The sequence below is a fragment of the Trachymyrmex cornetzi genome, unplaced genomic scaffold, assembly GCF_001594075.2.
Source record: "Trachymyrmex cornetzi isolate Tcor2-1 unplaced genomic scaffold, Tcor1.1 scaffold95, whole genome shotgun sequence".
NCBI lineage: Eukaryota > Metazoa > Arthropoda > Insecta > Hymenoptera > Formicidae > Trachymyrmex > Trachymyrmex cornetzi.
In genome coordinates, this window is record NW_017300300.1 from 336,107 (window position 1) to 351,340 (window position 15,234).

The 15,234-nt window shown below is 34.8% G+C and overlaps 1 protein-coding gene across 6 annotated transcripts in view; it reads right to left on the reverse strand.

The window, feature by feature from the left end:
* Positions 1–4,156: 4,156 nt before the first annotated feature.
* LOC108769804 (G protein-activated inward rectifier potassium channel 3) overlaps positions 4,157–15,234 on the reverse strand; it is a 67,962-nt gene continuing 56,884 nt past the window's right edge. For all 6 annotated transcript variants that reach the window (XM_018521009.1, XM_018521008.1, XM_018521012.1 and 3 more), the window contains one exon: positions 4,157–4,966. In XM_018521009.1, the coding sequence (XP_018376511.1) occupies positions 4,800–4,966 (167 nt within the window). In that variant the 3' untranslated portion in view covers positions 4,157–4,799. The remainder of the gene's footprint in view (positions 4,967–15,234) is intronic.

Genomic DNA, 15,234 nt, shown 5'->3' on the forward strand with positions numbered 1-15,234 from the left:
GACGAAATAAAGAAAAAACGGCCTCATATGGCGAAGAAAAAAGTTCTGTACCATCACGATAACGCACCGTTACACACGTCCTTGAAAGCGATGGCCAAATTGGACCAATTACAATTCGAATTGGTTGCTCACCCACCGTATTCTCCAGACTTGGCCCCCAGCGACTATTATCTGTTCCCAAACCTCAAGCGGTGGCTCCAGGGAAAGAGATTCAGATCGAATGAGGAAGTCATCGCGGAAACCGAGGCGTATTTCGAAGACTTGGACGTTTCGTACTACAGAAAGGGCATCGAAATGTTGGAAAATCGCTATACCAAGTGCATCGCCCTCGAAGCAACTATGTTGAGGAATAAATATCTCTTTGCCCAAAAAACGCTTGTTTTCATTAAAAATCCCGGGACTTTTCAGCCCATGTAGTATACACATGTATAGGATATTGCACGAGCGACTAGGTAATTTTTTAATTCAACAGTAAGGTGTGTTAGTAAACCTTCAATTTTGGGTTAATACTCAAATTTGAGTGTTTACCATCAAAGTTCAGTGTTGATCGTCAACATTGGTTGAGATTTGAGCATCATTGTTGAGTGTCAGTTGAGTGTGATCATGAATATTCGATGTTGCCTTGGTGTAGACACTTAATATTGAATGTCGTTTGAGTATTGATCATAAATGTTGGGTGTCAGTTGGTTGTGACTATCAAATCCGGTGAATAGTTTGATGTATACACCATACCCTTATGAGAGCATAATATTATTGAATATTAAATAATATTAGGTCGGGAAAAAAGTTTTTTCGTATTTAAAAAATTTTTTGGAAAAAGTTTTTTATTTGTTGCAAAATTTGTGTTACAATTATATCATTCCTTAGAGCAAAGTTTCAGCTAAGAATCTGCTTTTAAATTGCGGTATGATGATTTTTCTTATGATATATTTCTTTTCTTATGCCAAGGAACGTTTTGTTATCTGGGAAAAAATATATTTTAAAAAGTAAATTAATAATTAAGCTCTAGCTAATTAAATCAAACTTCGAAATTGCCTACAAGAGCTGACACTGGATGGATTTGTATATATAAATTTATTTAAGTGTTACAACTATATACGTTTCGATCACCATTTGAATCCTTTTCAATATCATATGTCTAATCAAAGTACATTACAAAGTATAATCGTTAAGCAAATATATTTTAACTGTACGTGAAACATCTTTCTGATAAACTTATTGAGATATGTCACAGTTATACATCCATTAACATTCAGTGTTTTTGGATCATTGAAGCAGCAGTTCCCGTATGATTGCAGAGGTTAAGCATCGTTGGATGAGGTACAAGATTTGATAGGTGACCGCTTAGAAAAATAAGGAAATTAATTCTCAAATGACCCTCACGGCACCGGATATTACATTAAGATTATAGGATAGTTACAATCTTACATAGTTTTGTGGAAAGGTTACTGGTGTATGCCATTAACCTTACAATATAATTTTACTTTATAATATTTTGGAAGGTTAAGGGAATCTTATGTTAATATTTCTCAGCAACCTTATATAAACCTTACATTTTAATATTGTTGGAAGGTTAATGGAATCTTATGTCAATATTTCAGCAACCTTGCATGAACCTTATATTTTAATATTGTTGGAAGGTAAATGGAATCTTATGTCAATATTTCAGCAACCTTGTATGAACCTTGCATTTTAATATTGTTGGAAGGTTAAAGGAATCTTGTGTCAATATTTCAGCAACCTTATATGAACTTTATATTTTAATATTGTTGGAAGGTTAATGGAATCTTATGTCAATGGGCACACGTTCAAGTTGACAAAGTGGCTAACCTGCTCGCCGAGCAAATGAACATGGTTATTACTTATAGATCCAATCATATTCGATTGCTCAATAAGCGTACCTAGCCGCTTTGCCATCTTGAGAACTCGTCCAATATTTCAACTTATGAATATAATTGCTCTATAAATTTTTGGTACTGGCAATAAATTTTGGACATGCAGTCTCACTATACTAATATATATACACCCAGATAATCAAGCATGCGGCAATGCGAAATATGTACTGCGGAAGTACAGCGTATGATTGCTTAACCTGAAAATAGTCGTTATAACATTAAAATTAAATATTAGATAGTAACTGACTGGATGTTCAATTGAACTGCACAAATTTCTATCAGGATCATATATTGAAAAGATGTATCATAGCTATATACCCATGATTATACAGGTGTTCGTGGATTATTAAAGTGCAGCGGTTACTAGACGATTTCAGAAGTCAAGGATAGTAAATGGCGGTATGCAATCGGATAGGTGACCGCTTCGAAGTACTGAAATTAGTTCCCGAATTCAGGGAAAAAATTTTTTTTTAATCATAATTTTATGATATGTATTCTGGAATAAGATATTAATCAATAATAATACTCATTTTAGCAATATATATATATATGTATCCCTATTAGTAGTACAACGACGGGATACTTAAATCAGAGGTTTCTGGGATGTTAATGTAATCAGTTTGAAAGATTATTTTCATATTACTGGAAGGTTAATGATAGGTTTATTAATTTCCGTTTAATGTTACAATCTTACAAGGTCCTTGGCACATTGCAGGAATATTAATACAACCTATCATGCAAGGTTTCTGGGATGTTAATGTAACCAGTTTTGACGATCATTTTCATGTTACTGGGAGGTTAATGGTAGGTTTATTAATCTCCGTTTAATGTTACAATCTTACAATTTAAAGTTACTGTAACCTTATTTTAATGTTGATGTGCTGTGAGGGAAGGGAGTTGCGAAAGCGTTTTTTTTTTTCAATTTAATTTTGTTATGTGTATTCCAGAATATGATACAGATCAATAATGTCATTTTAGCAAAACAGGCTTATTTTTATTAAATGAAGCCATTTATTTTGATGGTTTTCTTTGGACATTAACCTTCAATTGGGTGTAACCTTCAATTGACGATCCGAAACCACACAAAAAATTGAACGTTTTTTAAAAGTGTTTAACGTCCAAATTTGAGCGTTTTTTTTAGTATTTAACGCTAAAAATTGAGGATTTTTTTCATAAGGATTAATACAATCATTGGTAGTAAATGCGGTAATGACGTTAACATTGATAAAGAAACATTAATTTAAAAATTTCGTGCACTCTGTTGCACCGAAAAGCTAATATCATCTACTTTTGATACTGAGAACAATCTGAGATTATCGCAAAAGTATAATTGCTATAATCTTAGAATAATCTCAAACGTACTACGATTGACATAGGATGTTCTGTGAATCATCTAATATCCGCGGTACCATCTCCCATAGAATTTCTCCACGAATGTCTATAGCTTCAGGGCAGTATCCGGATATAATGAAAACGGGAAGGTTACAGTCAATCATTTATATACGTACACATATACACAATCAAGCGCGCGCGTTCACATCTTGCATAGATTAGGTTAGGTCAGGCGAGCCTTTTTGTTGCGTGGCTTTTTCAAAATGAATAAAATAAAAAGAGAAAAATAAATAGTACTAAATTAATTTCTTAAACATTATAGAAAAGTTTTGAAATTAATTAATTGAGGACATTTAAGGAAAAGTGATAAAATTTAAAGAGGTAATATCCAGCTCTGCAAAAACCGCGTGTCAAAATTTTCGGTAATTATTTAGAATAGTATATACCTAAAATCTTAATAAAAATACATTCATCCGACGCGTTTTCACTCAAAATGAAAGAATCTGGCAAAAAAATGCGGCGATCGGCCTTGTGAACCGAGATATTAAGCATTAAAGTTCGAGATTTTAGAGGTTAAGATATCTGTCATTCCGACTTGCTGCAGCGCTACGTATACGTAAGACCTGTTCTTTTTCGAAGAATTCTGAAATAGTGCAATAAGTTAGAGTAAGACAGTTCTAGTTTGGAGTAATCTATAACATTTGAAATAATAAGCTCTATTCTATGCTTTAAAAGCACTGCTTTAAAAACAATTCACTGCTTAAAAACAACAATTCACTGCTTTAAAAACGACAATTCACTACTTTAAAAATAATTCACTGCTTTAAAAACAATTCACTGTTCTAAAAACAACAATTCACTGCTTTAAAAATAATTAATTCACTGTATAATTTCTGTATTTCCAAATAAAACCTGAGAATATATGCGCGCGAAAAGAAACAGAATGATACTGTACGAGGTATTACAGCGTTGATCTCAGTATGTTAGAGTCATTTGAGATGATCACAGTACAATCAATATAAAAATAGGATGATACACAGGATATCATGTGCTGTTAGGGCAATTATAGCTGAGTACAGGTTAAAAAAGGATAAAGATACTACTTGAAACGCTCTCTCTCGGATAATTCTTAACAAAAACAGCAGGACCGCGCTTGTTCCAATAGTTATTATATTTCAGTGGATCAACTTCACCGATAAGACTTAGAACTATTGGCTCATTGTAGAATCAGCATAATATATGCCAATGTTTAACTAATAAATTGAGATACTAATCTTATCGATTACAATTCTTATCTTAGAACAACTTAAATCTTTCAAATACACATATTATCAAGATCGTTTTAATTGATTTATTTATGTATAATTAATCTTCTCTAGTTATATAACCTGTAACATATATACACAACTTATCTCTTCTTTATGAAACAAGAAAAAGAATTATTCAAATTTTTGTATGAGAAACGCGCGCGCGTGTGCTGTCTCTACACCATTCTCTTCTTTTGTGATCTATTTCTATTTCTCTTTTTTCTTCGTTTCTTATTTTATTTTAACTTTTTCTAGCCAACATAAGTTATACTCCAGGATCGTCGATAGATGGAATGTCAATATGCAGTTTAGACGGTTTCTGAGAAGAGCGATCTTGATGGATGAAAAAACCTGTGCTGTCTGCTTGAGGGAGCATATTGAGCACAATTGGAACATTCTTCGGCTCGCTAGGGATTTTCTTTAGGCTTCCATCTGTGATATAATCAGTATTAAATGATCAGACAAAGACAATAATGAGTAATATGTGAAACTAATAGCAAATTCGGCAGATTGCACTAGTGAGCACCGAGTGCAAACTTTTTCAGCGCCACGCATTCGGTTTGTACGCACTGTATCACTTAGAACATAGGCTGCTTTCCTTTTAGGACAACGCAAATCGACACAGTATAACACACTCGAATGCAATTTGCCACACTTAAATGGAATGCGATATGTGCAGTGTGTGTATCGTGTGTACGAATTTTTGATACCTAACGTTAAAAGATTTGAATTTTGACCTTAACGGACATACGAGATCCGATCACATGAGATCTGATTTGCGGGTGCGTTCTAATATTACTTAATTCATCAAAATCACACTTGAACAGACTCGAAACACACTCCTCCTGAGCAGAGGCGAAGTGTGTCGATTGAGTTTGAACAAAATTGTAAATGGAAAGCGACGTATGTCGATTTGTGTCAAGTGTGCCGACTGTGTCTCCTAAAAGGAAAGCAGCCATATACTATTGGAAGTAGCATGGGCCTACAGTCCCTGTACATACATTTGACTGAAGCCGAGAAGATTGACAAGGATGAAGATAGAATGTGCCTAGCCAGTAATGCGCATGCTCCAGACCGATACGCACGAAGTGGGGAGGTGAAATGTCGTCTTTTTTTACTGCTTTTCTTCAACTTTTCAAGCCTATGTTCTTTCCAGTAGTATATGTTTTAAGCTGTATTAGTGCATTAAGATTTTCGTATTCGACAAATGAAAACTGACCCAGTATAGTGCTAAATTTATATTTGGACCAATTGAATGAACTGAACGAGTTCAAGAAATATTGCACTGATGTTTTCTGACAGTGCAGTTCGACATAGCACCAAAGTGGTTCTACACTCACACCATATATGTTAGAGCAGTATTAGAGCAGAGTCAGTGTATGTGTCGAATTCGCCATAAATGTTAGAATTAGCAACGAGCTGGAATATGCGTGGGATTTATTCAAATTAGATCCCTGGCACTCAGTAGATTTTCGATAGTTTTATGTAAACCTCTTATTGTCCGAAATCCGCGCTAGTAATAACTCAGTTCGCTTCCATTAGTGAAGTGGAGTTATGCCCATGATATAAAGACAAGGGTATGCTCGTCCGATGGTAACATCGACATATAATACTGGACGGAGCATTAGCATCGAAACCATCTTGACAGATCTAGAAAGAGATAGAACTATGTTTGGGTAGTAGCGACCAATAGAACAATAATAGAAAGTTCACCAATAGGACAATAGTAGAAAGAGAGTTCCGTGTCCAAACATTTACCTTTCTCTTTCTAGGTCTGCAAGACGAAAGATCAAAAACATTTCGCCGCATGTCCCGTTCAGTACTATATGTCGATGGATGGTAATCCATTGCGCAGATATAGAAAACAGAGGGAGTAAACCATGGAAGGGATTTGTATAATAGTGTCTAGGCTCACTGGATAACGGGCGCTGTTATCAGCATAGCAATTTTAGTTCTAGCAGATGTAGCTGCGGTAGCGCAAGGGACAGATCTTAGGCCGGTATTCATAGTCAGATCTTATATTCAAGACCGTCTTAAGTATGGTCTTAAGAAGTCACGAACCAATCAGAGGGCTGCATTAGCGTCTTAAGACATTACTTAAGACGGTCTTGAAATAAGAATCGACTATGAATATCGGCCATAGTTGATTCTTATTTCAAGACCGTCTTAAGTAATGTCTTAAGACGCTAATGCAGCCCTCTGGGCGGTATTCATAGTCGTTTCTCATATTTAAGATCGCCTTAAGTTCGATCTTAAGATGTCTTAAGACGCTAATGCAGCCCTCTGATTGGTTCATGACTTTTTAAGACCGTACTTAAGACGGTCTTGAATATAAGATCTGACTATGAATACCGGCCTCTGACTGGTTCGTGACTTCTTAAGATCGTACTTAAGACGGGGTGATCCCGATTGATCACGGCTCGATTGGACACCATCAATCACAGCGACCGGTGCTTAGGAGCTTTGTAGTCTCAAGCGCTGTGAGTAGCTCGTGTCCAATTGAGCCGTGTCCAATTGGGTGCCACCCCTTAAGACGGTCTTGAATATAAGATCTGACTATGAATACCGGCCATAGAATACATATATAACTCATGACCAGCGGGTAGACAGAACATACTTTCGCACCATTATTGTAAAATCTCGACCTTGCTTGTAATAAACGTTATATCTCAAGTAAGCATGTGTTCATAATCATTCACCTACGACACTCAAGACTCATACAGGATGCCAGGTGTGCATGACAAATCCTGCAACTCCACAAATATACCACCCTACGTCATTCGGCTGAGAACTAGCAGTTAACCTAGCGAACAAAAGACAAAGATGGAAAACCTATTCAAGCCGCCAGAACCTTTAATGCTTGATGGAAATATATCTAACAATTAGCGACGCTTTAGCCAGAAATTTGACCTGTTCATGGAAGCTAAGAAAGTTGCCATATTTTTAAACTATGTAGGTGATGGAGCCTTAGAACTATACATTACCATGTGTAGAAGGTGAACAAAAAAACTCTTGCTGTAGTCCAAGATAAATTAGAAGCGTATTGCTTGCCCCAAGAAAATGTCATATTTGAACGATTCAGATTCAACAGTATCACACAGAAGAAAGGACAGATTCTTGACAGTTTTGTGACAGAGCTTCGAAAGGTCATAAAAACAACTCACTATCCTAGTCAGAAATGATAATGGAATCGACATCGAATTGACGTCGAACGACGTCGAAAGCATCAAATCGATGTCGAATCGACGTTGATTCGATGACGATTCCATTATCATGATGTTGATTTTGATTGTTATGCCGATTCGGATGACATGATTAGAAATCGTCTAGTAATAAGAATTTATGATAAACGTACACAAGAGAAGCTGTTACTAGAATCCCAGCTAACATTAAATAAAGCCATTGAGTTTATCGAGCAATTAAAATCAGCAAAGATTCTATAAAATGAGACAGCAGTGCATGCCGTAAAGCCTGAGGGTTAAGCAAATAGCATCCCAGTGGAAACAGAAAGATCGGATGTTAGATGGACGAAGGTAGTATATGTAAATGATCATAAGGTAGAATTTAAGTTGGACAGTGGTGCGGAAGTAAGCATCCTACCTAAGAATATCCTTAAGCGCATTGCACCGCGCGCAGGCAAAGATAGTACAAAGTAATATATCGCTAGTGTCTTATGGAAATCTTAACTTTAGAAGTTAAGAGTTAAGGTCGAGTTAAATTATTGTATCGCGTAAAAAACGTATGCGCCAGCCTTACTTTTGTAGTAGTAGAAGCTGAGAATCAGATCCCCTTGTTAGACTTGCAGGAGTGCTTAGCGTTACATCTCATTAGGCGAGTAGACGCCGTTGACAAAATAATGTTTAAGTCGGTTGATGATGTCATGATGCAATATCCTGCAGTATTTGAGGGATTAGGACGATTTCCGAGTAAACACCGTATAACATTAAAAGACAATGCGAAGCCTTGTATCACTCCCATCAGGGTACCTCATAAATTACTCGATAAACTAGAAACAAAGTTAAGGGACTTAGAAAGAAAAGGAGTTATACGAAGAGTAGAAAAGCCCACAGAATGGGTACATCCCTTAGTCATAGTAGAAAAACCTAATAGTGACCTGCGGTTATGTTTAGATCCAAGAGAACTGAATGATGCAGTTCAACGCGAGCATTTTTTAATACCGTCAGCAGATGATGCCGGGCGATTAAGCAATAAACAATATTTTACAGTACTAGATATGAAAGATGGGTATTTTGGCAAGTAGAGGTAGATGATTCTAGTGCTGATCTGCTAACTTTCGGAACTCCGTTTGGCAGGTATCGATTTGTACGTTTGGCCTTTGCCATCTGCTCGAAGTTTTTCAAAAGAAAAATTATGAAATATTTGATGATCTTGATGGCGTAGGAGTATACTTTGATGACATAATTATAACGGGAACCTCAAAGGCCGAGCATGACAAAAACTTGAAATAGGTTCCGGAAAGAGCTTTAAAGCATAATCTTAAATTCAATAAATAAAAAATTCAATTCAAGCAAAGCAGTGTAAAGTTTATAGGACAAATCTTCTCGAGGGATGACATTCAAACAAGTGACAAATATGTCAAGGCTATTGTAGACATGCCAATTCCTCTGTATAAACAAGACGTTTTAAGATTTCTTGGTATGATTAAGTTTGTTAGGAAATTCATTTCCAATTTGTCTAAAATCACAGCCCCTTTGTGTAATCTGACAAGATCTGATGTTCAGTGGAATTGGATAGCTGAACATGCTGAGTTAGTCAGACAGCTCAACACTTATTAAGTCCCAGTCTTGGCAGTTTTTGACCCAAAAAAGGAAATAGAAATTGAAACTGCCTTCAAAAATGGATTAGACGTTAGTCTCTTGCAGGAAGGAAAGCCAGTAGTTTTTACATCAAGAAGTTTAACTAAAACAGAACAATAATATGCCCAAATTGAAAAAGAAATGCTGGCTATTCTTTTTGCAGTGCAAAAATTTCATTATTTTATCTATGGAATTCATGTAAAAGTGCACAGTGATCATAAACCACTAGAATCGATTTTCCGCTTTGCAAGATATAACATCTAGGTCGCAGAGAATGCGACTCAAGTTACTTCTTTACAATCTGTCTATTTGTTATAAACCTGGAAAATATATGTATGTTTCAGATGCACTTTTCAGAGCACATTTAAAGGAAACGGGTTTAAAATCTAACTCAATGATAGATTTTACTGTACATTGTGTAGTGAGTCGCCTTCCCATGTTCGACGCTAAAAAAGATCAATTCAAACAGGCTGCTATCAATGATTCTCAACTTAAGATAGTTACAGACTATATAAGTAATGGCTGGCCCAGCCAAAAATACCAGAAAACATTAGAATATATGAAAAGCTAAGAGATAAACTATACGTAGGCGATAAATTGTTATTCTTAGAAAACAAACTAGTAGTTCCAATGGGAATGAGAGCTGAAATACTTCGGCTATTACATGAAGGCCATTTGGGCATTGAAAAAACCAAATTACGTGCGAGAAAAATCTTCTATTGGCCAGGTATTACATCAGATATTTAAAATTATATTAAATGTTGCAAGGTTTGTGAAAGTAGCGCAAGAAAGAATCCTAAAGAAACATTACTGCCCTACCTCCTTTAGAGTAGGCCCTGGGAACGTGTGGGTAGATATTTTCATCTACGCTGACAAAAGCTGTGTCGTTGTCTTCGATACTTATTCGAATTGGCTTGAATTAATATAAATTAAAGACAAAAGTGCGCAAGCAGTTATACAAAAGTTGAAGTCTATATTTTCTAGGTTTGGAAGTCCAAATATGTTAGTAGCTGACAATGTTCCATATAACAGAAAAATTTCGAGAGTTTGCTAGGAAATGGAACTTTAACCTTACTCTAAAAGCCTGACTTTCCTACGGTCAAATGGGCTAGCAGAGAAAGTAGTAGCAATTTCTAAAAATTTATTGAGAAAAGTATTTCAAGAAGGAAAAGAAGCTGACGTTGAAATCGCGCTAATGAATTACGGGAACTCGCCATTAAAGAATATGGGCTACTCACCATCACAATTACTTAATAGTAGGATATGCAAGACCAAGGGTCCAGTTTCTGCAAATCTCTAACAACCCGAACTATGTAAGGACATAAGAAAAAAATTACAAGCGACAAGAGATATGAATGTAAGAAATTTCAATAAAACAGCTAAAAAGCTCAAATCACTAGATGATGGCTCGAATGTATCAGTATATAATCATATAATGCACAAATGGGAGCCTGGAAAAATAATAGAAGCTGACTGCCCCCAGGTTGTATATAATGCAAAATTGTACTGGCAACACCATGAGAAGGAACAGATATGATTTAAGGCCATTGGAAAATGTTTTCATGATGTCATCTGATGACTATGACACTGAACATAAGAATTTCAAGTATAACTAAGTGCCTGAGTATCCTTTTGGTGGTGATGTCAAAAATAATAACTACAATAAACATAGCGTTAGAGATAAGCGAGAAAATATTGTTTCTGAAGTAAACTGCGAATCACAGTTAGTGGAAAAAGAAGGAGTTAACACAAACTCAGTCCCATCAAAGAACATTAGTGTTGAGCCAACGGGTTCAAGAGATGACTTTAATCCAGTAGACTAGTCACTAGATCAGATCGCCTTGTAAAAAAACCTGACAGACTTAATCTGTGAAAGGAAAGATGTATAATAGTGTCTAGACTCACTGGATAACGGGCGCTGTTATCAGCGTAGCAATTTTAGTTCTAGTAGATGTAGCTGCGGTAGCGCAAGGGACAGATCTTAGAATACATATATAACTCATGACCAGCGGGTAGACAGAACATACTTTCGCGCCATTATTGTAAGACCTTGATCTTGCTTGTAATAAACGTTACAAGTAAGCACGCATTCATAATCATTCACCTACGACACTCAAGACTCATACAGGATTGACATTCCACCATGGAGTAAATACGTGACCGTCAACAAGTTACGTCAGCCTCGAGTGATTTCGATTAATTCCATGATATAAAGACAAGGGTATGCCTATGCTCAGAATGTAATCACATGACAGTCGACCAATCAGAATTGTCAAGTTACGTCATCGTTTCGTGATAAATTCGAATGTATTATTTATCAGTATACGTTCCTTGCAATACACTTTAACAAATACAAAAGATATTAAACACAAAATAAATATTAAAAAACGAAAATATTATAAATACGAAAATATTATAATATAAAAAGAAATACTAAAAATAAAAATATATATTCCAGAAGTTTATTTAACCCTCAAGTACCATGATTAGTCTGTAAGACCACCCGAAAGAAAAAAACGTTATATCTGTATCTGTACGCTCTATGCTATATCGATTTGATTAATAAAACATAGATTTATAAAGTTGTTATTTTTATTTCAGTTTTTTTTAAATCAATGTCTCAGGGACCAACCTCAGTAAAAGTGTCGTTATATTACCTTAGTGCTTAAGAATTAAAATATCAAATAAGAAATAGATTTCAAAAATGTATTTAATGAATATTTTTTATTACTTATTAGGTATACAACTTTGCTTCCGCCGTTTTCCTATAGATGGCTTTAGCGGTAAGTGGTGGTCGAGATAAATAGATCATAGACGTCATACAATAAACTTGGGCATCTGTCAACATAACCCCACAGAAACATTAGTCAATTTGTGTCTGCATCATAAAGTTATTCTCGATTGAAAATGTCAGTTTACGAGCCAAATTCTCGTCATTTGTGGGAGGTTTTAATTTTCTGCTTCAATATGAAGAAATCTGCGGCTATATAGCATACTCTATAGCATAGAGTGTACAGATACAGATATAGCGTTTTTTCACTCACGGTTCAACCATGGTATTTGAAGTTTAAATACATTTCTGGAATATATTATATATTTTTATTTTTATTTATTCTTTTTATATTATAATATTTTGTATTTATAATATTGTTTTTTAACATTTAAAAACAATATTACAAAGAGCATACATCATTACGCAAGGTTAGGTTATGTTATATCGCTTATGAGCGAAACAATATATAGATTTATTAAATATAAAAAGAACAATTTCAAAATATATATATATATATTATAAACGTTTCGGTCTTAATTAGATCATCTTCAGTATACATATAATAAATACATTAATTCAAACCAAGATGTTATCTCAATTGGATTGACAGATTAATTCGAACAATTAGATTCACAGATTAATTCAAACAAAGATATTATCGCAATTAGATTGACAGATGCCTTAAATGGTGAGACTAGAGTCTTGTCAGTTCCAATAAAAATTGACGTGAAAAATGTTCGTTATAATGATAGTTATATGCAGATTAAATAAATTCGTCCTTTGACAGATTATATTCAATGTGTCCATAATTCGAAAAGAATGGTTAAGTGCTCGAACGCATAATTTCCAGATTCTAACAAATAAAACAATTTCTTTCTTTATTATATACATCGTTAAGAAAAGCATAACAAATTCTATATTACATATCTACATCGAGAATTTATTTATTATTTTTAATATTTATTTTGTGTTTAATATCTTTTGTATTTGTTAAAGCGTATTGCAAGGAGCGCTGTAAGTATACTGGAAAATAATACATTCGAATTTACCACGAAACGATGACGTAACTTGATAACAATTCTGATTGGTCGCTCGATTGTCACATGATTACATTCTGTACATAGGCATACCCTTGTCTTTATATCATGTTATATAGCTCACTGTATGAAACCAGTCGAGTGCCAGGAGCCTGGTTCAAACTAAGCGTTAACATATCGGTTAACAATTAGCACAATTAATAGTCCTTAATAATTATGAAGTTTGGAAGTTTTCGAATAAGGAAATTAATAACATGTAAAATAAAAATGTCAGTTTTTTTTACATCCGCTGTATTAGGTCCTTCTATCAAATATTAGTAATAAATATTGTAGATTCAAAAAAATCTATATGCGCGTTCATGTGTTGTGTGTAACAATACAAAATTTTAAATCTGATTATAGATAACTCTGTTAAAGTCTAAAAATAATTAAATTCAGTTATTATGAGGAAGTACAAATTCTTCGATATTGAATTCTAGAGATAAGTGTAAACGAACAATGCATTTATAACATTATAAATTGCTACTGTATTATAATGTAAACTCAATTATCGAATGTACATAAAAAAATTATCTCAAATTAAACAAATGTATTGATTGTTAAATATGTTTGATTAATTGTAACATAGATAGGTATTGGTCGCGTTCAGCAGACTCAACTGTTGGGGAGCGAATCTGTGAGCGCTCGCTGCTATTGGTTTATTCTTCTAGATCATCCCATAGCAGCGTGTGCTCACAGATCCGCTTCGCAACAGTTGAGTCTACTGAATGCGCTCATTGATTATAATGTAAATAGATAATGTAGACAGGGTTTGTTTTGTTATCAGTATTTCATATTGCGAGAACAGAAAATTTGATTTATATTAATACCCCTGATAACAAAACGTTAGCAATTTGGGGCCAAATTGGCAGCAATTCCATTAGATTTTGACTACAAAACCATAGCCATCTGTGTCCGCATTTAGCTATGGATTTGTCGACAAAGCTTGTTGACAGGCTATTCCAATAGATTGGTGGCAGAAACCGAGCAAAGTCTGCTTGAATCAGATTCTGCTCTCAATCTGCTCTCAATCTGTCGTCAGATTATGCAAGACTTTGCTCGGTTTCTGCTACCAATCTGCTGCCATAGCATGTCTAGCAGGCTTTGTTATATTTCTAGTAGCAATTTGCTGATAATGTCAGATAATAAAAATTCTGTATACAATTTGGTGTCTTTCAATGCAATTAAAAATTGGTAACAGGCTCTGTTCAAAATCTGTCTCCGCAGGCTTTGCTATCAGGGATCTTGCAAGAAATCAGCTTTAGATTTCATTAATAAAATATTTGTTCTCTTATCGCTGTTCTAATTCTTAATTTATAATATGAACAAGTAATAAATTAATGAGATCTTGAAATTCAATAATCAATAGAAATTATTTGATGGAGTAGAGGGGGAGCAAATAAACTACAAAAAAACAACGCATTTTTAATTAAAAATTAATGCATTATTAATGCAACATATTAGTAAATTATGTCTAAATTACCAGGTATGTAAATATGAAACCGGAATTTACCAATAGATGGCCATAGTTGTCAATGTAGTTGCCGTCAGACCGCGTCATTGACGCCATTTCCTTGTTCTGACATCTGACAAAGATTTTCAACTCACAACAATACAAGTTTCATACAACAGTATAGTTTGTAGTAGCGTTGAACATGTCGAATTTTGTGCCTGGAAACTACGATTTGCGAACAGCATTGATTTTCAGTTACCATTTGAAGAAAACTGCTGCAGAACCGTATCGAATGCTTGTCGAAGCTTACGGTGAGCATTACTCTTGGTAAATCACAGTGCTTTGAGTGGTTTAAAAATTCAAAAATGGCGATTTTGACGTGAGAAACGAAGAACGCGGAAAATTACCGAAAAAGTTTGAAGACAGCGAATTGCAAGCATTGTTGGATGAGGATGACGCTCAAACTCAACAACAACTCGCGGATCAATTGAATGTGACACGAGAAGCCGTCTCCATACGTTTGAAATCCATGGGAAAGATCCAGAAGATGGGAAAATGGGTTCCACATGAACTGAATGAAA